This window comes from Anser brachyrhynchus (assembly GCF_964034855.1).
Source record: "Anser brachyrhynchus genome assembly, chromosome: 3".
NCBI classification, from domain to species: domain Eukaryota; kingdom Metazoa; phylum Chordata; class Aves; order Anseriformes; family Anatidae; genus Anser; species Anser brachyrhynchus.
The window spans coordinates 89,435,561-89,457,082 of record NC_137696.1 but is presented as its reverse complement, the minus strand read 5'-3'; the positions used below and the strand labels follow the sequence as shown (position 1 = coordinate 89,457,082).

The following is a 21,522-nucleotide window of genomic DNA, read 5'->3' as shown; positions in this document are numbered from 1 at the left end:
ACCTCAACACTTTTTTTTTTAATCACTCGTCTCCCTATGTTTCAGATATGTTTTCTCATGGATGACTGAGGCAGCACAGTAACTTAAATGATATGTAAAGTTCTGTTACTCAGCAAAAAGAGCTGCCAGTATTTCACCAGGTTCTTAGATTCAAGTATTGCCAAAAAGCTATGGAAAGTTGAGAAAACACTTGAACTTTGCTTCAGCTTTCAGTCTCTGAAAAATGCTCATCCATCTACGTCTTTCCACTCATCCACTAAAAATTATCAAGAGTATTCAGACACTTAAACAGAAGCATCTAGTGAAATCCCCATGTCCAGGAACAGCTGAGACACTGATACACACAACTAGCAAATAGAAACTAAGACACATAGAATACCAACACCTTTTGAAGCAGCATCTGGGGACTTCTGTGGAATAGCCTTCGATATACTCTATTCTATTAACAGGAGAAGTCAAATAGAGATTCTACACACTGACTTTCAGTTTTGCTGTACCTTTCACTCAGTACTTATGAAAAGCTACTCAATAATGCATACTACTTAATTTGTAAGATCTTTCATAGAAAAAATATGATAATACACCCAAAGGCATCAGTGTCTTATATGAACAGGCCAGCATCAACCTATGAACTAGCTCAAAATAAACTGCAAAGTAATAATTTGATCTCCTGTTATATATATTCTTACATTCATTATTCTCATAGAATACAAAATCTCAGCAGTACAAATGTAATTTAACCAAACACGTTTTTTTCCTTGCAAATGGGAGCCAAGAACCCAGCCCTTCCCTTTCCCTATTATTTAAGACACATTAGTCTAGAAAAAAACTGAAAAGCCGTCACAAAACATACTACCACACACATTTATTGGCAAGCTTACCTCAATCCATGAGCTGCTTAACATGCTGTGAAAATAATCTGTAAAGAAAGGCATTTCAGTTCAAGATGCAATAAAAGTTCAGTTTTAAAGAAATATGTATTTAATATATATATACACACACATACCAAGTCTTGCACAAAGTACACACTTATGACACGGGAATTCCTTTCCATCTGAAGATTTCAGGGTCACATCACAGAGGTACGAGCTAGAAGACATTTAATAGGATCAGAACTGTGACTGTTCAGGAGACTGTCAATTGTATACTATACAAATACATTCTTACTTGAGCAAGTTAGGACTTCACATAAAATACATTTGAATTTTAATAATTTTAAATAAAATGAACCTAACAGTAAAGACATGATAGTTTTAAGGGAGAAGGGTTTTTTGGGCAAAGAAAAGGTTCACAAAAGGCAGTCATTCCATCTCAGGTTTTTCCTTCAAAACTTTGTCAAGTACTGTTTCAAACAGCTACGACCAAATAATTAATTATGGCTAATTTTAGTTAATCTCAAGTGGTCTATATTAAGTTAGTTATTTCTGTTAAATTAATACCTACTACAAGCTTTGGCAAAGCATTTTAAGAGTAAAGTAATCCAACTTCTTTTTAAAAAGTTACTTTTGCACAACATAGCTTTTATTAACTATATAAGCCAGCTATTCAAGCCAGTCATACCAAGGGAATTAAAGAACAATGAGCCCTTTTATAAGTGTAACGAACTTCTTCTACTGAAAGATATTCCAGAGATTTTTCTCCTTAGAAAAACACATCACACATTTGCTTATTTCCAAATCCATGTAATCTCAGTGTCATAGCAAGCATATTTGCAAGAAGTCAATCTGCTTTTGACTGGGCTACCCACAAAATCTCTCCTGGCATTAGTATTCTATGACAGTTAATCAATGGAACACATTAACATACAGGAGAAAGAAGCCAAAATATACTATATACAACCTATCCCAGATTATCGAAACACAGATCAGGGTATCTACAGAGAACTTCCAAATACCTGTTACCGTGAAGGGGACAAGGGTACACCAGAAGCTAAACACATGGCTAATCAAGCTTGGCATACACTTAACAGGCAATGAGATGACAGAAGAGGAAGATGGCAGAGCTGAGGAAAACTTAATTTTAAAAGTTTACCATTTCTTCTGATTAAACTTCAGTTTGTTCCCATTCTTCCTGTTGATAACATTAATTTTTCCATTTTCTAACCTGACTCCATCCAATCTGCAAATCATTAATATCAGTTATAAGTAATATAATTAGTATACAGTCCAAACTATTAAGAAAAACAGTTTCAAGAATTAATAGCACTTCAGCAGGCTAATATTGTAAATACGAAAAAGAATCAAAACAATTTTTCATAGAAAACTGCAAAGGGCCAGTTGTAAAATATAACTGACATTCTTTCTACACCTTAGCAATCTTATTTATCTTTAATGAACACTATACTTAAGGCCAAAGTCCAATATTGCACAGTCAAAAATCTAAGAGTTAATGTATTCTACTACCAGTCAGTTATCTGAACAAAGACAGTGGTGTGGAAAAGGCGTACATTTCAGCACAGGCTTTTTAACATTCTAATTTATGAAGAAGGCTTGTGAGTTGGAATGGTGAAGATGCAAGAGCGTTGCTGGTGGATTACGTAGCAATATACTTTCAATGAGAAAGTGTTTTACCATGACAATTTTACTTGGAAACTCAGTTTTAGCAGCAGCTTTACATCTTTGCTGATTAATTCTAGTGTTTGTGAAAAATACAGTGAAGAAACTGCCGTAAAACAGCTCATTACCTCCTCTGGAACGGAAAGACAAATGCAGGAAAAAGAGTAATATAATTCTACAGAGATATTTGATCTCATTTTCATTAGTTTCAACACTAAGAGTGCATCAGTTAAACAGGAATTTGGACAAATAAATAAATAAAATAAAGCAAAGTTATCTGTGGAAAAATAGGTAGACTATGGACCACAGCATAGAAATCCATCAATCCAAAACTCAATCAGATCAGCTGACTCTTACAAAAGAGATAATGTTTTATGAAAGTCATTTTTGAAAGTTGGGTCATTTGCAACAGATGCCAAGTCTTGGCCCTTAGAATTAGGGCCAAGAGTACATTTACATCACGTAAAACCTTACTGGAAAATGTTGCTTTAAGTACAGAATTGCACTAATGAAGTCTAATGCTGACATTATTCAAAAAAGTCATGTATACTTTGTCTTAGGAAAGAACATCAGAACAAACTGATGTTGCTTCAAAGAGGTGACATAGTGTATGCTGTAAGCTTTTATACTTAAAAACATAAAAAAAGCAAAAAAGGCAGACTCAGCAACCCTAACTAGTCTTCAACTTTAATAACAAGCTAAATCAGCTTAAATAACATACCATGAAGAGCTTGCCAGAATATAAGTGTATTTCCTTTCACCTACCTTCCACTTAAATTGCTGAGTCCAAATTTTTTTGCAGTACTTTGCAGCATTTTTATGAGGTTAGATTCTTCACCAACAATTTTGCCTTTTTTAGACTTGTTCTTCTGTTTTTCATTTAGAATTTGCACTTGATTATTTCTGTAAATTTCAAATGCAGACTTTCTGTTAATATCTTCATCAAAACTCATTTTGTTCAGGTTAGAAATTAAAGTATTTTCATATTCTTCTGACTTTTCTTTATGCAGGATTTTTGGTTTATAACCATGAGTCAAAAGATCACAAGTATCAGTGTAAATGAATTGCAGAAGGTATGCAAACAGATCTGGATGAACTTTTTCTATTACATAAAGATCACATCCAACAGCATCTTCATCTTTACGGTAGACATCTGGAGTGTCTAGCTGATCATCACTGGAAACAAACAGCTTCTTGAAGAAGTCAGAGCGTACAGCCAAGATGTATTTGTGCAGAGGGTAAGTTCTTGTGCCAATCTGAAAAGTCACATCATGGATGCTGTCCATTTCATCTGTTTCATCTAGCAGCTTGCCAAAATCCTCTCCAAAACTTGATAATGACACACTTGGAATTTCATAGAGACTAGAAAAAAATGAATCCCATCAAAGAAAAGCCACTATTTACAATCCCACAAAATTTTACACAGCACAGTTAGCGAAGAGGATGAGGGTGTTCTCATTTGTTTTTTATTATTATATTTTCTTATGTTGCTGGACTACTCCATTTCATGTCCTATTCTTTACTAAAAGAACCAATAATATGCTACTTAGACTATTAAACCACATACGTAAAACCCACCATGTTTCAGAATACCAAAACCAGCATTTCATCTTTATAATTAAGCCCATATACATGTATTATCAGATCTCTCTCAGATCTCTCTCAATTTTCCAACAACAGGACAAATATTTACTGTATTTCACATTAGCTTTTTTCTTATTACTTTGAATTGTAATATCTACTCCTGTATTAGATGTATTAGAAACTATTACAGGAGTGCAAGGAACGTCATTCAGTAGTCTATTCATTTTTCCAAACAAAGATCCACTTTTCACTTTCATTTAGAAGTTGATTACTGAAGGGATGAATTTCTACAGTGCTTAGATCTGAGTGTATTAAGAACTTAAGAACTACATTGCAAATGCTTGCCTTAAACTCTTTATCTAAAATATCAACGCTACCTATCCTAATTACTCAAAGAACTCAGCTTATTCATTTGTATAACACGGCTGATTACTAACAAGTGCTATTCTCTGGCAATATAGATAACCACATATACTGTGACTTCTATATGAGCTGAAAATTAAGCTTTTTTGAAAAGCAGAACAATTTAATTGTTATCACATGCACAAACACACAGAGGAAGAAATACAGTCATTGGTATTTTAAATATACCTTGTTTTAGGATCTGACTGTAAAACAGCAAAGTTGCATCCATTAGGATCTGTAGCAACACTAACTGCTCGGTGGACAAAAGTAAGTTTCTGAAGTCGAATTCTTTCATACATGCTGTTTGTTTCAGATGAAGAAGGTGTTTCACATGAAGCATTCTGAGGGCTCGATACAAGTTCTGCTAAAAAAAGATGTGAAAAAGAACACGAGATGGTCAAGCTAATTACAATGTGCAACTGATAAAAGCAGGCAAGATTTATGATTTCAAGTCCACTGATGCAGTCACTGATAAAAGTCTGGACTACGCTGAAGATTTCAGCTCACATATCGACATGTTTATTAAAACTTTCAAAACAGTAATACATAGAAAGCTCTCATTCACTGCCAAGCAGTCACAATGTCAACTAGGCATTCACCCGTCAACAGATCTGGATTCTAAAGTTTCCTTAAAGGTACCAAAGCCACAAAATGAACATTAATAAGCAGAAAGATCAGAGTGCCTACAGATATATACCAGCACCAGGACAAAGAATGCAAAAAGGTGTGTCTGGGAACTACTATATGATGTTGAATAAAGGAAAGTAATGACAGAGCAAAACTAGTATGCAACTCTGCAATGAGCAGCAGAAGAAAGATTTTTGCTGTCAAAAAATAAGTTAATTTCCGCATAAAATTGAAGATGGAATCTAGATATCAAATGAGGCAGAACTATAAAAAAAGATGTAAAGCTCAAATACAGCCCAGGGTGGGAGTAGATCCATTGCTATCTATAGATTTTTAAGACATCTAAATAAATAGAGACCCCAGTTTCAATTAAAATCCTGTCCTGTAGTAGAGGGGTATCTTCTTCACAGAAGTACAATCCATTAGGACCTATTCTCAGCAATATCAGAGAAGTGAATAAGGAAGAAATTGCTCTGGAGACCATACTACTTTCAGATAAGGGTCTGTGAAGAAATATAAGGTTTCACTGACTGAGCAATGACAAGCAAGTACATGCTCCTAATTCAATGCCAGTTTTCTAGGACTGGTCATTTAATGTGTGACAAAATTGTTACGGTGGACCCTTGTACTACCACTGTGTTTTTAGAAGTACTCTTCTTCCTGGAAATCTCCACCTGAAGGTTAACCAAACTGTAAGCCTTAGGATTACTGAGGAAAGAAACCAGTAGCAGTCAGCGTACCTACCATGGAGAAAAGAAATAACTTGACACACAGTACCATTAGATCAAGCAGAAGAAAACAAAAAGACTGTGAAAGTTTGATTAAACTATTTTATTGATTTAAAGTACTTCTAATTAGAAAGTCATAACTAACCTTTCTTTTCTGATGGTTTTTTCCCTTCTTCCAGCCACTTGCCAGTAAAGGCTTCACCATCCTGTGTGACAAACATCATTTCATTCCTATTTAAAGCAACATCGGACATGAAGACTTGCCGGCCATACACCCAACGACATTGCTTCATGGAATTGTTAGATGACTTCCAGCAAAACACCTGTAACATCAGTACCATTTTTTCAGAGAACGGGAAAACACCCATATGATATAAAGACAGTTAGTATTATACAACACAATACTTTTTAAACACAAGAACGTGCCACCTCAAAGTCACATATAAAAAGAGAATGACATCCTCTAAAGTCTTATCCTAAAACATTATGAGCATCTATTACGAAGAACCTACAAGTAAAATGGGGAAACCCTACTACGATATCTAATCCATTTGCCCACGAAGAGCATTTGAAAAGGTTCTCTGAATATTTAAACAACTTTGTAAGACTCATTTACAGGACAGCTTTTACTGCCATTTCATTAAGGACAGCAAAAGGTAAGTCAAGTCAAGCAACAAGCTTAATCCAGTTCTTGATTTACGAGTTTGTTCCCCTGGTTTGCTTGTAAATTAGGTCAAATTCAAAGCTAACAGAGCAAAAACAAACCATTTCTTACTAATTGTTTGAAAAAAATCTTAAGTTTCTCTGTAGCATCCAAGGTTCTGCAGTGGAGACTATAACCAAATATAAACATGAAAACATGCAATACAAACATGAAGGACTACAAGCATGAAAAAGAAGCGTGGCCAGTAGGCTGAGGGAGGTGATTCTATTCTCCCCCTCTACTCTGCTCTCATGAGACCCCACCTGGAGTGCTGCTTTCAGCTCTGGGGCCTCCAGCACAAGAAGGACATGGACCTATTAGAATGAGTACAGAGGAGGGCCACAAAGATGATCAAGGGTGTGGAGCACCTCTCCTACAAAAAGAGGGGCTGAGGGAGTTGGGGTTGTTCAGCCTGGAGAAAAGAAGGCTCTGGGGAGACCTTAGAACAACCTTCCAATACCTAAAGTTGGCCAACAGGAAAGCTGGGGAGGGACTCTTTGTCAAGGAGTGTAGGTTAGGACAAGGAGTAATGGCTTTAAACTAAAAGAGAGTAGATTCAGATTAGATATAAGGAAGAAATTCTTTACTCAGAGGGTGGCGAGGCACTGGCACAGGTTGCCCAGAGAAGCTGTGGATGCCCCATCCCTGGAGGTGCTCAAGGCTAGGCTGGATGGGGCTTTGGGCAACCTGGTCTGGTGGGAGGTGTCCCTGCCTCTAGCAAGGGGTTGGGTCTGGATGATCTTTAAGGTCCCTTCCAACCCAAACCACTCAATGATTCTATGCACAGCAGGACCCCACACACAGCTGTACTGTGGATGTCTGTAAGAAGTGGGCACACAGCAACAATCCTGTGGAAAGTAAGCCCAGATGTGACATCAGTGGTGCTAAAGTTAGGCTTTCTTCTCATCCCATTGAAGGAGGTGCAAAGGTCTGTCAACACCTACATAAGGGACAAAGGAATTTGAGTGACCTGTTTCCTTTCCCCTCGCTTGTGCCTTGCAGAATCAGAGTGGTCCAACTGCTCTGCTCAAGCAGTGCCAACCACAGTAGGTTGCCCAGAACCATGTCCAGATGGCTTCTGAGCATATTCAAGGTGTGAGACTCCACAACCTGTCTGGACAACCTACATTCATGCTCGGTCACTCCAACAGTGAAAAACTTTCCTGATGTTCAGAGGGAACCTCCTTGTGTTTCAGTCTGTGCCTACTGTCTCTTGTCCTGTCATTGGACACCAATGAAAAGAGACTGGCTCTGTCTTCTTTGCACCCTCCCTTCAGTTATATCAACACATATATATGTGTATATATATACACACATACACACCTTCTGGTACGTATATATAGACATTGGTAAGATTCCTTAAGGCCTCTCTTCTCTTGGCTAAGAAACTCTCTTGAAGAAAGTACTAGACTAGGAAGTGTTAATTCAGGAAACGGAAGTACTAAGATCCCATGCCTCTCTTTACTCAATAATGCCTACATCACTAAATCGCAAATCCTAGCATTTGCCATCATTCAGCATGGAAAGTATGCCATGTAGGTTGACGTAGTTCCACTGATGCAGGAAGATAAGTAATTTCTCACTGCTGAAGTGGTATCCCAAAGATGCCAAAAGGATGCTACCAATAGTACAGATGCTAGAGGCCAAGCCTCATATGAGCAAACACTGAACTGGAAGTTTATCATCTCTGATACAACTAATGACCTAATAAACTGATAAGATCTGTTCAAATAAATGCAAGGAGATAAAGGAACATACACACACTGATCTCCATTTTGATGTACAAAGTCACTTTTTAACATTCCTTAAGGCAGAACCTCAGTAACAAAACATTTTCTGAAATGCCACTAGATGGCACTGAAAGCTTAGGTCTCCCAGTGAACAGACCTATGCTAGAAAAGGCTATTGAAGTACCCCATAAACTACTCCTCTATTAGAGAGCAAGGAAAGAAAACAATGAATCTTCCATAGTATTGCAGCTTTAAGAAAACAGAGCGTCTACATTTAGCTGTAAATCCTAAGCTATTTACCAGGTTTAGCTATAACTTTTCAGCAATACAAGGGACATTTCATTTACAGAACTGCTGCTTTTCAGCATATATTCCAGAGACTATTTCTGAGACTGTTTCTGGAGGGTGTATAAGTGACCAGGGAGGTGGGATAACAGGAGAGAAAAAACACCACGCATGCTATAGCCACTAGCAGGCAAAAGTAAAGAAGCTTCAACATCCAATGAAAAAGCATTAGATGTTCACAGATTTAAAAGTGAACTACTGTACATTACTTTGGTAGTTTTTTTCTTAATGAATTGCATATTCTTTATGAATGATTTTGTACCATCAACTTAAAGTAGAACAGTAAAAATACAGTTACTTGCTCATTATTTCAGCATGCATTTTAAATCCTACCCAAGGTAAGTTTTATTTCAATTCTTAAATTGAAACACAGGCTCACCAAGCGTGCCCAAATGGTTTCGTTCTTACGAATCAGCTTATTTATGCAGCTTACTATATAATTACGATTTTAGGAACACAACTTACTCTTCCAGCTTCATCCAGTGCTAAAATACATATCTTCTGACCCCCATTTTCTTTAAGATGCTGGGTGTCTACCTTGTATTCCAAGCAGCCCCCATTAACCAGAACTTTTTTAAGGTTCAGCTGTCTGAAAGAACATAAAAGATTAAAGTAGTATTTCTTCATCATGTACAGATATTGCTCCTATGATGAAATGAGTTCTCTCAGAGAAACAATTTTAAAAAGCTGAAGTAGTGACACTGAAAGGCTACTTAAGTTTAGTTATCCCGATGGTACAACTAAAAATTGCTAATAAAATACTATTAGTAGACTGCATTCTTTTGCTTTGTTTTTTTTTTTTAGTACGTCGCATCATATCCACACGTTCTTCACAAAATTCCATGAGTGAAAACGACTGTATGGTTTAGCTTTGATCTTAAGCATTACAAAAACTACAGTCTTAAGAGTTTCATTTAGCTGTTTGTATTAAAAGACCTATTCTATCCCAGTAAGCTGTTTCTCACTTTCTTTGGGGGCATTGTTTTTTAACCGATCAAACCCATGCAAGATAACACTTTTCAGTTTCCTAATACAGGAGTGTAGTAAATGGAGTTACATTTTTCCAAGTATCAGCACTGTTATTTAACATGTAAAAAATAAAGTATAAAATAACCCTTAAGCTAACACATGTATATGAACATTGCTACAATTTTAATTGTAGCTGAGAAGATATAACTGGGAGCTGTCAAAATTTGTTAATTACCTCTTCTGAACAGTTAATGCAAACTAAGTAAGAGAGAATGGGACCATATGATTTAATAGTAAATTATGAGTCAGAGGCCTAGTTTCTTCAACAGGTTTTACATTCCGGTTTTAGCACACGGACCGGATGACTTCACAAGGTCACCCTTTCAAACCTAAATTACTCCGCATAGCGTGATATATCCACATGTTCTTTATGAAATACAGAGCCAAACTTACTGACTCAAAATCATAACAACATAACTAAATACAATAGCACACCTTCAGTGACTCTGCTAAGACAAATTTAAACAAACTGAGGTCAACAGATGAACAAAAAATACCAGTTTTAAAATTTTAAAACCTACAGCATGGAATATTTCTTGCTAATATGCTTTTTTAAACTTACTCGGTGTACTATGAGTGGATCTTAGCCTCATCTAATAATAAAAAAAAGGATGGCTCCAGTTGATATGTAAGAACTGCAAATGAAGAAAACTTGGTGAAACACTTTATTAGCACTACTTTATACACAAAAGTCTTCAAAATAGTTGCAAGCATAAGACTACAGTGAAATCTTCACCTCATAATTCATGACAAATTAGAAGAGTACCACATACTTTGAAGCCATCTTTTTGCACTGATAGTCTGCAAGCAGATATATATCTCCTCTTTCAGTGACGCATACTGTAGCACCATCACTTGCAGACACCAGGGACACAGAGATATCTTTATGGTGTAGAGCAGAAACTTGGCGAGGTGCAGTTACACATTTTTCACCATTAGGATCCAGCAGATAACCTAGAAAATACAACCCACCCCAAAAGCATTACTTCACATTCTACACATTGTTCATTTAAAGGACATTGTTATGCTACTCTGAAGAACCTTTAAGTTCTCTAAGATTTTCTCGGTAGTTAGATAATTCATCTTCAAAATAATAAGACAGGTAACAGATGCACCATACATACACGTGTTAGTTTACCACAAATACCAGAAAATATTCAAGATCTGATACAAATAATAAAGTAAGACATATTCTACAGGGCCAGCTATTTAATATGGTTATACTCTACAGTCGTACTGCCTTTCATTCCAAAGATCATTTGTTTGATCATATTACAGTTCATGGCACTAGAAGTACTATCACACTGGCATAAACTAAGGGTTATTCCAGCCACTGAAATAAACTAAGCAAGCTTGTAATACAAATTGCTCTAAGTGCACATAAGCACAAAGGCAGGGAGTTAATGTGAAAGAAAAGATAAGGTTGGGGTTGTAATGTAAGAACTCTGAAAACATAAAAATCAGGTCATTACTGCTCTGCTGCATTAAGAATCCTAAAACAAATAATCTATAAAAAGGTATACAGCATAATCCTGCTCTGTGTGCACTTATGTCTGCGCCACAGAGTGGATCAGGGTACAAAAATCCAGGAATAAGCAGCAGAGCTACCTCTAAAGATGAAAGCAGCCCTGTTCTGACAGTGTAGTGCAATGCCCAAACCTCCTATAGAGGGACAAGGTTTATTACCACAGGTCCACCACAGTTCCCAGCTGATAAAACTATACCACTTATGATACAAGTTACTGTCTCCATATGGTCCTGCACTGGGCCACGTGCATGTCAGAAGAATCTCAACAGCACACAACCACAAAAAAATGTGATAGATGCATATACAAAAACGCATCAAAAAAAGAACAAATATGCAGTAGTAAGATACTTCTCAGACAAAGACATTTTTTCACATGCCTTTTCAATCTTAAATAGGAACACAAAATGGTCTGAACCTGATGTCAGAAGCAACAAAGATTAACTAAGTACCATTAACTAAGTAGCAAGCTAGCTAAGTTTTGTATGCACAAAGATACAGAACTGTTGAAGTGCAAAATCCAAACCAATATTGCAACATCTGTTTATTAGAAAAGACAAATGCAATTAAAATATCCCATTCGTACAATAAATTAGGAAGTTCACTAGTTGGCAAAATATTTTTTTTTTTTTTTACATTTTCTTAATTTCAGAATAATATTGAATTAAGTGAAGATTCTGGTAATGGTGTTGAAAAAAATCTACATATGGGAAAGCATTTCACTTCAAAACGTTAGTACAGAAAAAGCTATCAGTAGCTTGTTTACAGTGCATGGGGGAAAAAAAATAGGCAGGATCAATAAATGCTAGTTTATGATTTATTAAGGACAGTATCAGTGAGACTTGGGGTAATCTGCAACACAAACAGTAACATTTTGTTTCCTGAATGTCTTCAGCAGCAGAACCACACCAGATACACAGAAGGGAAATGAATTATAAAGAATTCAAATACCAAAGCTAAATCAGACTAGCTCCCATTATCTCAAAATGCAAAAGTCATTGCCAGTAATGAAAAATATTCTTCAAAAGTAGTGTGAAAGGTTGAAATCACCAGATTGGAAGAGGAAAAAAAATGAGAAAGCTTTAACCAGGCTTCTGTTGGAAGAAGCAAACAACAGCTTTAGTATGAGTAACGTCTTTTAATGGCTGGGTTTTACTTTCAGAACGCTTCTACCTTACCTAGTTGGCCGCCATTCAGCCCCATGGTATACACTGCTTCCTTAGTCCATAGCACTGTATGGAATCTGCCTGCAGCCACTCCAATCACCATTCTACCTTTCAGGTTTTTTGCCTGAACCTAAGCACAAATCCAAAGTACATCTTAATATTAAGCAGCGACGGGTAAATTTCACATGTACAAACTTCTGACAACATTTAACTCCCAAAGTCATTAAGAATACAGTATTGGTACAGTATCCATGTACAGTCTAGTAAGTCAGGATTATTTCAGAAGTTTGTCAAGTGGGACACTATTACATTTGTGACCAAAAAATATATTTTTTTTCCAAGTATCTCATTAGAACTAGAATCTAATCTTCTTAGTCTGTCTTCATATATAAGATGCCAAACAGGACTGCACAGCACACATGTAAGACAGGCAAAAACAACTCAGGTACTGCTGAAGCGTCAGTTAAAGTTTCAGCTTGTAAGCCCTAATGCCCTAAACACACTGCAGAACACTACAGTACTAATTCCACGTGTCAAACTTGGCTTGATATTCCAGATAATTCTTGATGATCAAGATCAAAGTAAATACCGTGGATAAACAGTTATCATTACACAACTGAAGAGCATCCCATTGTACCCCAAAACACTGCCCTGTTGCACTTTTGCCAGATATTATTCCCTACTTTTATAACATTGGCAGTACATTTTTTTAAACTCCAGATGAAACTTCTTTTCAATAAAAGGTGAAGTAATTCTTATTTCCTTTAAATATATATATATATTGATTGAACATAGAAATATAGTGAAGTTGCAGATGTTTAACCTCTCCTGAAGCCTCATGGGTTCTCTTTGGTTATTTCTCCTCCCTGTTTCTTTTCTTTCTAAAGTACTACAATTCCAGAATCAGTGCTTCCACCAAAGGACACTAATGTCAAACTCTTAGAGATCCATCATTTGGTGATCCAAAAAGTTTTAAGATTATTAGTCTCAAGTAATATATACTTGTTATTCTTAGTCCATTTCAGCTACAGAACTCTTTGGGGGGAAAGGTTTTTGGAAATTGGAGCTTGTACTATGCTTGTTACTAAAAACTTTAGCACTTTCCAGGTTACAAACTGAGATGTAAATCAGGACATAGGTAAGTAAGTATTTAAGATTGAGATGTATGACAACAGAATCGAGATTTTATCTGAATTCCGATTCCACTCCACTGTCCTGAAAAGCTTTAAGAAGTTATTTATATAATCTTTATATTTCACTTTCTGTTAAAAGAAAAAATAATAATAAAAACCAAACCACACCACAAGTAAGTTTTTGGCTGATTTTTACCTGTCTGGGAACATTGCAATTAGCAGGAGGAGGAAGAATACCCAACTGATGGAAAGTATTTAGACCAAACGTGTAAACACATCCATCTTCTGTTAAAACAACAGTATGATCCTTAGCTGCTGTTATCTGGGAGCACTGGTGGCCAGCTAAGCCTTCCACAAGCCTTGGAACCTAAACAAGAAAAAAAGTTTAATATTAATCATTGGCCACATAAGTAGTTACAGAAAGTCATGAAATATTGAAATACAGATGAAAGCCTACGTGAAAATACAATATACTCATTAACAAAATTACCACCTCCAATGCAATGAGACATATTACTTTCTTTGAGCTATGTGAAACACATCCTTTGCTATCAAGGGAGAGATTATTTTTAAACTACCTGCTCTGAAATCAGGGTGGGAACTATACCTTGAGGACAGGTAAAAATGTATTAACTGTTACATCTTTTGTTTTTCTTTTTAAATTACAATGAGCAACAGGTTTCTCCCTTCCACCCAAATACAGGATAATCCAAAGAAAATAACACAGAATAAGGAAGCAGTTCTGTATCTTCAACGCTTTATGCCCTCTACCAGGAATTCTCCTTTGACTGGGCAACTTCCCATTTTTAAAACACCAGTTTGCATCCCTTTTGAAAAAAAAAAAAAAAGATTTTCTAGAACTGTGTTCTTTAAAAAGTGTGTTCAAAAGAGATCTCCAGTCTTGACCATAGCATCCAGCAACATAGTATCAAGTTCTGCCAGATGCCCAGTATTAGTAATTTTTAAAAATTAGAAGTACTGTGCTGTAAACTAAATACACACTACCAGGTAAACAGGATAAAATACTGAAATCTGAATTGTATTGCCATCATATCTGTCTTCTCAAACTTTGGTTTTGTATACTGCAACACTACTATTCAAATGAATTCACTTAATAGCTGTGCAAGTCTAACAAGAAGCAACCCTACCATCACTACCAACTCCACAGTACTGCTTCTGCCAGTCTTGACACTCATCTGACAGCATCATAAACCTACTTAAGAAGCCAGCCCCACAGAAAACCATTTGCTTCCGCTTATCTGACATCATCTACCTTTTGATCCAACTTTACCCTAACCTGAAAGTTTCACCTCAGCATAAAGTTATCTTAAATTATAATACATTTAAATGTACGTTCTTCTACTCTTTGCCACATCACTTCTAGTACTGGAGCAGTTTTCTTCTGTTATTTGGTGGGGAAAGGGGATATTGTTTATTTAAAATCAACAGTAAATTGACTAAAAAAGTTTTAAGAGTACACTCACAGAAACTCTAATTCAGACTTCCTGTTTGATATCAAAGAAATATCATGCTAGACTACACACAAGACAGGATTAAGATACCAGGCATGTCTGTTCATCGCCATGACCCAAACGTCCTCCTTGTCCATGTCCACACGTATAAATTTGACCTTTGTGGGAAAGGAACACCGAGTGGAATTTGCAGAGTACCACCTGAAAGAAAAGGGATTAAAAAAAAAAGGGCAGGGCAGGGGGAATACAGGACACATTAGTTTTCTTAGATAATCCCAAAACACCTGTGAAAACTACCTCACAAACAAGTTCAGCTTTATTAAAGATAACTCATCACAATACAGACAGAACTCGTAACCATGAACCGTATGCAATGCTGCAATACAGAATCTTTAACCCAAGGTTTAAATAACCTAAGCAGTGCTTTCAAAAATGCAAATAATCAAAGTTGTTACTATGATATCCTGTTTAGCATGCTTTTATAATTATCTCATGTGAATGCTAACGAACTAGAAAAGAGAAATTGTAATTACTGAATAGATAAAAACACAGGGAAGAGGCATGATTACAGCCTCACACTGTTGGTCTCCTCAATTGCAAAACCTGCCCTGAAGTTAGTTCAGTTAGCCAACGTGAGTTTTTTCTATTACCGCTGTAACCAACACAAACCACCTCACAAGGAAAGGGAGAATTCAACTGAAAGTGAAATGCATCTGTTGCATGCATCTCCCTGACCTTTGCTTAGATAGCGAAGTTACAGCAGCTTGCCATACAGATCTGATGACTAGGCTGACCACAGTACAGAGTCCCCAGAACAGATTAAACTACAGTGTAGGCCACGGTATAGGAAAGTAGGCCAGTTTATAAAAGAATTCCCATGATTTTAAGTGACAAAGATACAGGACACCAAGATTTAGGCATACTTCTAGTTATTTCACTGTGTTACCTGTGTAGTAAACCTCTTTAAAAGCTAAGATTTAAGTGAGACAACAAACACTCTCAAAGGTTATGATTTACCTTTTCACGAAAATATGGGTAAGATTCTAGTATTACAGCACAGGCACTACCAAATCAAGTCACAAGGAACACAAAATGCTTTAAATTTAGTATATATTGCCTTTACTTACTTGAAGAGTTTGTATTTATCAAAGGCACGGGCCCTGCAGGCTAGCAAAAGCCCAAAAGATTCAGTTTTAAGTGCAACAATACCAGCTCAGAATTGCTGAAAGAAACATTAAAACTGCTGCAGATTGTTTGCACTAAACGCTTGTTCATCTTCTACTGTAAACTATTCTTAAACAGAAGTCACAAGTTATTAGGAACAAACTACATTAACAGAAGTGCTGTAACAGCACAAGCTGCTTTCAACACAAGATGACCTTTAATTAAACACATACCAAACAAATTCACTATCCCACTTTAGTTCACTATGGGAGCTGCATAAGAGGTTAGAAACTTAGAAGTTACAGAAGCATCACGCTTCTGCGCTATTTTAGTGATCTATAAACCATATATCCAAGGTAAATCATCAATAACTATCAGAAAGCATTCTCCCCACCAAACACTGAGAGCCATAATTTCTTTGGGGGATATAGGGACATAAAGCAGCAAAAACATAATACAGCAGGCCAAGTCAAATATTCCCTGGCTGCTCTAAGCTGCTTGCCAGATCAATGGAGACTGCTTGCTGAGAAAAAAAATAGGAAGAAAAAAATGTAATAATAAAATAAAAATCAGACCAAACATTTTTTTCCTCTGTCTGTTTTCAAAAGTTGACATTTTTGATAGTTGTTTCCCCCTACACACCCCTCCAGGTTAACTGAGTAAGATGCCTACGTAATACTTCCAGAATACCTGTTTGATATAAACGCTGTTACGAGGAAAGAGGTCCACCAATTCAGGATGATGTTTACTCTGTTGACCGCCATGACCCAAAGTAAAATTTATATTGTTTCCCCAGGTGTAAACTTCTGTGGGATCTGCAATGAAAAATATTATCTCTGCAGCTTGTCAATATAGCAGTTTCATGCATAGTGAATTTGAAAAGTAACTCCTGCTGTTTCTATTAAAGATTTGAAGAGAAAATTTGTTTAAAAGATATATTCTTATGAAAAGTAAGATGCTACAACAACATACTTTGACTACAATGTATAGAAAACAATCACCATTATTCACACTTATTTTCCAGCTGCATAAAATGCAAGCTTTCTACAGCAGTAGATCTACTGTAGATGTTTTCAGAAGATCATTACTACCACCTTAGGTTACATATGCTTTTCTTTTTCAATTTAGTAAAAAGCCTTTCCCAGAAACTCTTACGCATAGAAGCCATAAGCACCTTCATTATCCTTTATTATTTTTTAAATAACCTCTCAGTTACAGTGACATCCGAACACCATTTTCTGATGAGTATGAAATTGAAATCAATGCACGTTCGATCATGTTGCACTACTATTATAAGAACTAAAGAATTTCACAACACATTGCAATGTAAAATTAATACATGAAACTCAGGATTTGCATATCCAAAACCACTTAAATTGAATGGAAAAAAACTGAAAAGGACTTTCAACGTACAACCACACTACATTTGGAGACATGGAGAAAAGGACATAGAAGAGGGGTACAAAAAGAATAAAATAGCATAAAAATAAGTAAAAAACACCGGAAAAACTTGTTTCCTGTCAAATAAAAGCTTGTGTGCTATGAGTTATTCTTACACAATCATTTCCTATTTCAAGTTACTATATTTAGAGTGACTGTAGCTAACATACCAAGTTATCTTACCTTAAAAGTACTCTGAAGCTTCAAGAACATCTTCCCCCTCTTTTCACAAAAGACACAGAAGTGATGTAAACTACCCTACTGAATTCAAAGACATTGTCTTTGGTAACTTGATAGTCTCTCTGATAACTTGAATTGAGATAAAAATCGTGGAACGGCTTTGGAGATACCTCTGGAAACCATCTAGTCCAACCCCCCTTCTCAAACGCAATCAGCTAGAGCTGGCTGCCCAGGACCACGTCCTTCTCAGGTTTTGAGTATCTCCAAGGTCCGAGTCTCCACAACGTCTCTGGGCAACCTATTAAATCACTTGCTCTCCCCATCTCCCCACCCCCACCCCACCCCCTTTAATTTTTTTTTTCTTTTAACCTCTAAGACAGCCATTATTTGTCCATTCACGCTACATATGTGCATTTAGCATCTACCGCCAACGTTTTGCACCTGCTGTCTTACAACATTAGTGACACCACATCTTCAGGTATTTGATAACTTATACAGTCCTAATCAGAAACTGAAAATACTGTCTGTGCTGGTATATACATTAATATATTGTTAACATATATTTCCTTGTAAAATACAATTTAAGTTATTTGATTTCCTACCAGTTTTCTTGAACACCACATGGATTGGCCTGTCTTTCATCACAAGATCCAAGGCTGACAAGCCTTCTTTATCCTGAACATACAGACTAACACCATGCTGAAATAGAAGCAGAGAAGGGGAAGAGAAGAAAAGCTAAGGTTAACTCCACAGCTTGAAGAAACCCAGGTAAACATTTACAGAGCTAAATCAATCTTTAATTGAACTTTAATATTGATAAAAGAAAATCTTCAGAATATTTATGGTTAATTTTAAGTAGATCTGGGGAAAAAAATAACAAGACAAAACACCAATAGTTTAATTCTGTTCAGCTACACACATTTCATGTTGATTCATTAACTGAGAAATTACTGCATGAAAACTGATTGAGTAATAAGACAATCAGGGAAACACAGAGAAAACTCACTTGAAGGTAAAGCACTGCCATCTAGGAAGGGCAAGAAGCAACTACGTACCAAAACTGCATTTACTATCTTTGAAAAATACATTTTCTTCTACTGGCAAGTTTGTTTTTTTGTTATTTAAAAAAAAGTTTTGACATGCTAGAGAAGTGAAAAGATGGAAAAAACCTACTATGACTTCGAAAACAAGCAGGGAACAGTAGTTCACAGTTGCTGAGAAAAAAGCAAGAGGACAAAAATAGCCAGACAAGATAGACAAGATGATTAACCTAGAGAAGATTTATTGGGGGGGGGGGGGGGGGGGGAATCTTATCAACAGGTATAAAAAAATACCTGATAATACCTGATAGGAGATGGGTGAAGAGGTATTATCAGTGGTACCCAGTGATAAGCCAAGTGGCAATGGGCACAAATTGAAATACAAGAAATTCCATTTAAACATCTAAAAAACATTTTTATTGGACTGGTGTTAGAACACCCGAATGCAGATGTTTGGACGAGACGATCACTCAGAGATCCCTTTATAGCTCAGCTATTTCATAATTATATTCTATAATCCCTTCCTGTCATTGCTATAATACCTTAAGAATACTTGCTCTTAATAACACAGTACAGCAGAGAGACTTTGGTTAAGGAACTGGAAGGTAGAGCACTCTCTCTGACTCATCCTGCTTCTTAGAGACTTATCAACAGAGCCACCAATCATAAAAACCTCACTCATTTATGCAACTGATAGAAAAGTAGAATACATTTGGAGAAACCAGCATAGATCTCATATAAGCAAGCATCAAAAATGCAGACACATACGTTAGAGGATGGAATACCTTTTCAAATATCACATACAGTTTTGAGTTTTCTTAAGAACAGAATCACAATTCTCGTAAAAACATTTGTTTTGAAAAGAAAACCTCTTCACTATGTAGGAGTATAGCACATGAAACATGTATTTATCAGTTATGAGAACCTCAAGAATAACTACTGGAGCCACAGCTATTTTGGTTAAACTGCTTGTTGAAAGCAGAGAGTTTAACACTTAAAATTCCAATGACTAGCCATTTGTAAAAGGCTAAACTCAAAATGGAAAAATCTCAGCCTTAACACGTTTACTTTAAGTCACCCTGAACCAAATATTTCATTATCTCACATGGTTAAAGGGAGCCTGGACCTCTCAACCACATGTAGCTCTTCCTGTTGCTGAACTTGGGGTAGGAGGAACAGAAGGAAGAGCAAGCAAAAATTAAAAAAAAAAAGCTTGCTAAAAAGCAGGGAAGAAACAGCAATTGCAAGAAAGGAAGGAAGGGAACTAAGTGAAAGCCCTGGTTAAACCATAAATGAAATGGGGATTCACTTAATAAAATGCTGTGCATCTTGAACTGCTTCTCTCTCAAACCTAAGATCCATTGCTAATTGCTACTCCATCCAAGCTCATATTATTTTACGCTCTCTAAAAATACTAATTGGTATAATTACTAGCGGGTCTATTTTTGCAACGTCTTTAGTCTGACATCAAGTTCATTCTGTACTTTTCAGATCCTAACGCCGATACTGTTCGTACAAACCAGTCTTTAAGAAAGTCTACAATTGATCAAGGAGCCTGACTCAGTGCTGATTTCTGTATGGGCAAAGACAGACGCCTGTGATAAATACAAAGACAAGTTTCAAGTAAATCAGTGCACTGTGATCTAAACATAAACTAAGTCTCAAGAGGCTTTCCATCAAGTTTAAAAATCTACTTTTCTAGAAATGATACAACTCTAAAAATTGTAGATACCAAGGAAAATGGCAGCTGCAAATTACTCACCTTCAGTAATGACAAAACACAATCAATGTACCCATAAAATATACTTCTGTGCAAAGCTGTCCATCCAGATTCCTTGTCTTTTGCTGATAGATCTACTCCTTTCGTCTCAGCCAACCAATCTAGCACACCTTTTTTGCCACAAGATGAAGCAAGATGTAGAACATTTCTACCAAAGGCATCCTTTATAGTTGCAGCATTGTAGCAGTAAGAAGAGAGAAAGGCTTTGATCTGGCCTTCACTTCCTCTGGTTACTACAGAGATTACATCCAGAGCATGCTGTAGAGATCGACACTTTGAAGTGCAGTCTGGCATGAGAGAATTCATCTTCACTTCGGAGGCTGCTCCTCTCCTTAAGGGGAACAACCATCAAGTATATCAAGGCACTCCAATTCAGTATACAACACAGTGCCTTCAAAAAGCTGTAATTCCAAGGACGTAAATCCAGTTTTATTGAGCTGCCATTAGAAAACTTATGTTTGGCACTTGATCCAAATAAATATTTATAAATATATATTTTAAGAAGTCTTATTTCACCATCATATATAACAAATATTGTTGTCCACAGAAATTCCAAAGAGAACTACCTCACGTGTGGGGAGGGGGATTCCCCCTCCACACACCCTTATTCTTCTAAAACTCCATAATTGCAAGGGAGACCTGAAAGAGAACAAAACAGAACAGATCAGTCAACTGAAAATCTTTTCCCCATCAACTGTACCAAATTAAATGCACATCAAATTAGAGCTTACGAATACAAGAGCAACGTGGCAAGGGTTAACTGACTCCTCATGCTACCTGAGCTTAAATGAGGCATTCAGCCAGTCTAAAAAGCCATGACTCCCTTCCCCACCCCATCCTCAGAAAATACCTCCTCCCTTCCTTTGACATAAATCTTTGAGGCTACACAGTGAACTGCTGCAAAAAGTAACCTAAA

The 21,522-nt window shown here is 36.5% G+C and overlaps 1 protein-coding gene across 3 annotated transcripts in view; it reads right to left on the bottom strand.

Annotated features, from left to right (window-relative positions):
• IBTK (inhibitor of Bruton tyrosine kinase) overlaps window positions 1–21,522 on the bottom strand; it is a 54,919-nt gene that overhangs the window by 25,875 nt on the left and 7,522 nt on the right. For 2 of the 3 annotated variants that reach the window (XM_080584489.1, XM_080584487.1), the window contains exons 2-15: window positions 20,589–21,245; window positions 18,389–18,485; window positions 16,857–16,981; window positions 15,093–15,203; window positions 13,727–13,897; window positions 12,410–12,527; window positions 10,480–10,660; window positions 9,143–9,266; window positions 6,045–6,222; window positions 4,731–4,908; window positions 3,321–3,917; window positions 2,032–2,118; window positions 1,007–1,089; window positions 882–919 (exon numbers count right to left, since the gene is read on the bottom strand). In XM_080584489.1, the coding sequence (XP_080440615.1) occupies window positions 882–919; window positions 1,007–1,089; window positions 2,032–2,118; window positions 3,321–3,917; window positions 4,731–4,908; window positions 6,045–6,222; window positions 9,143–9,266; window positions 10,480–10,660; window positions 12,410–12,527; window positions 13,727–13,897; window positions 15,093–15,203; window positions 16,857–16,981; window positions 18,389–18,485; window positions 20,589–20,912 (2,412 nt within the window). In that variant the 5' untranslated portion in view covers window positions 20,913–21,245. The remainder of the gene's footprint in view (window positions 1–881; window positions 920–1,006; window positions 1,090–2,031; window positions 2,119–3,320; window positions 3,918–4,730; window positions 4,909–6,044; window positions 6,223–9,142; window positions 9,267–10,479; window positions 10,661–12,409; window positions 12,528–13,726; window positions 13,898–15,092; window positions 15,204–16,856; window positions 16,982–18,388; window positions 18,486–20,588; window positions 21,246–21,522) is intronic. The other variant, XM_080584488.1, reaches the window with a different exon arrangement.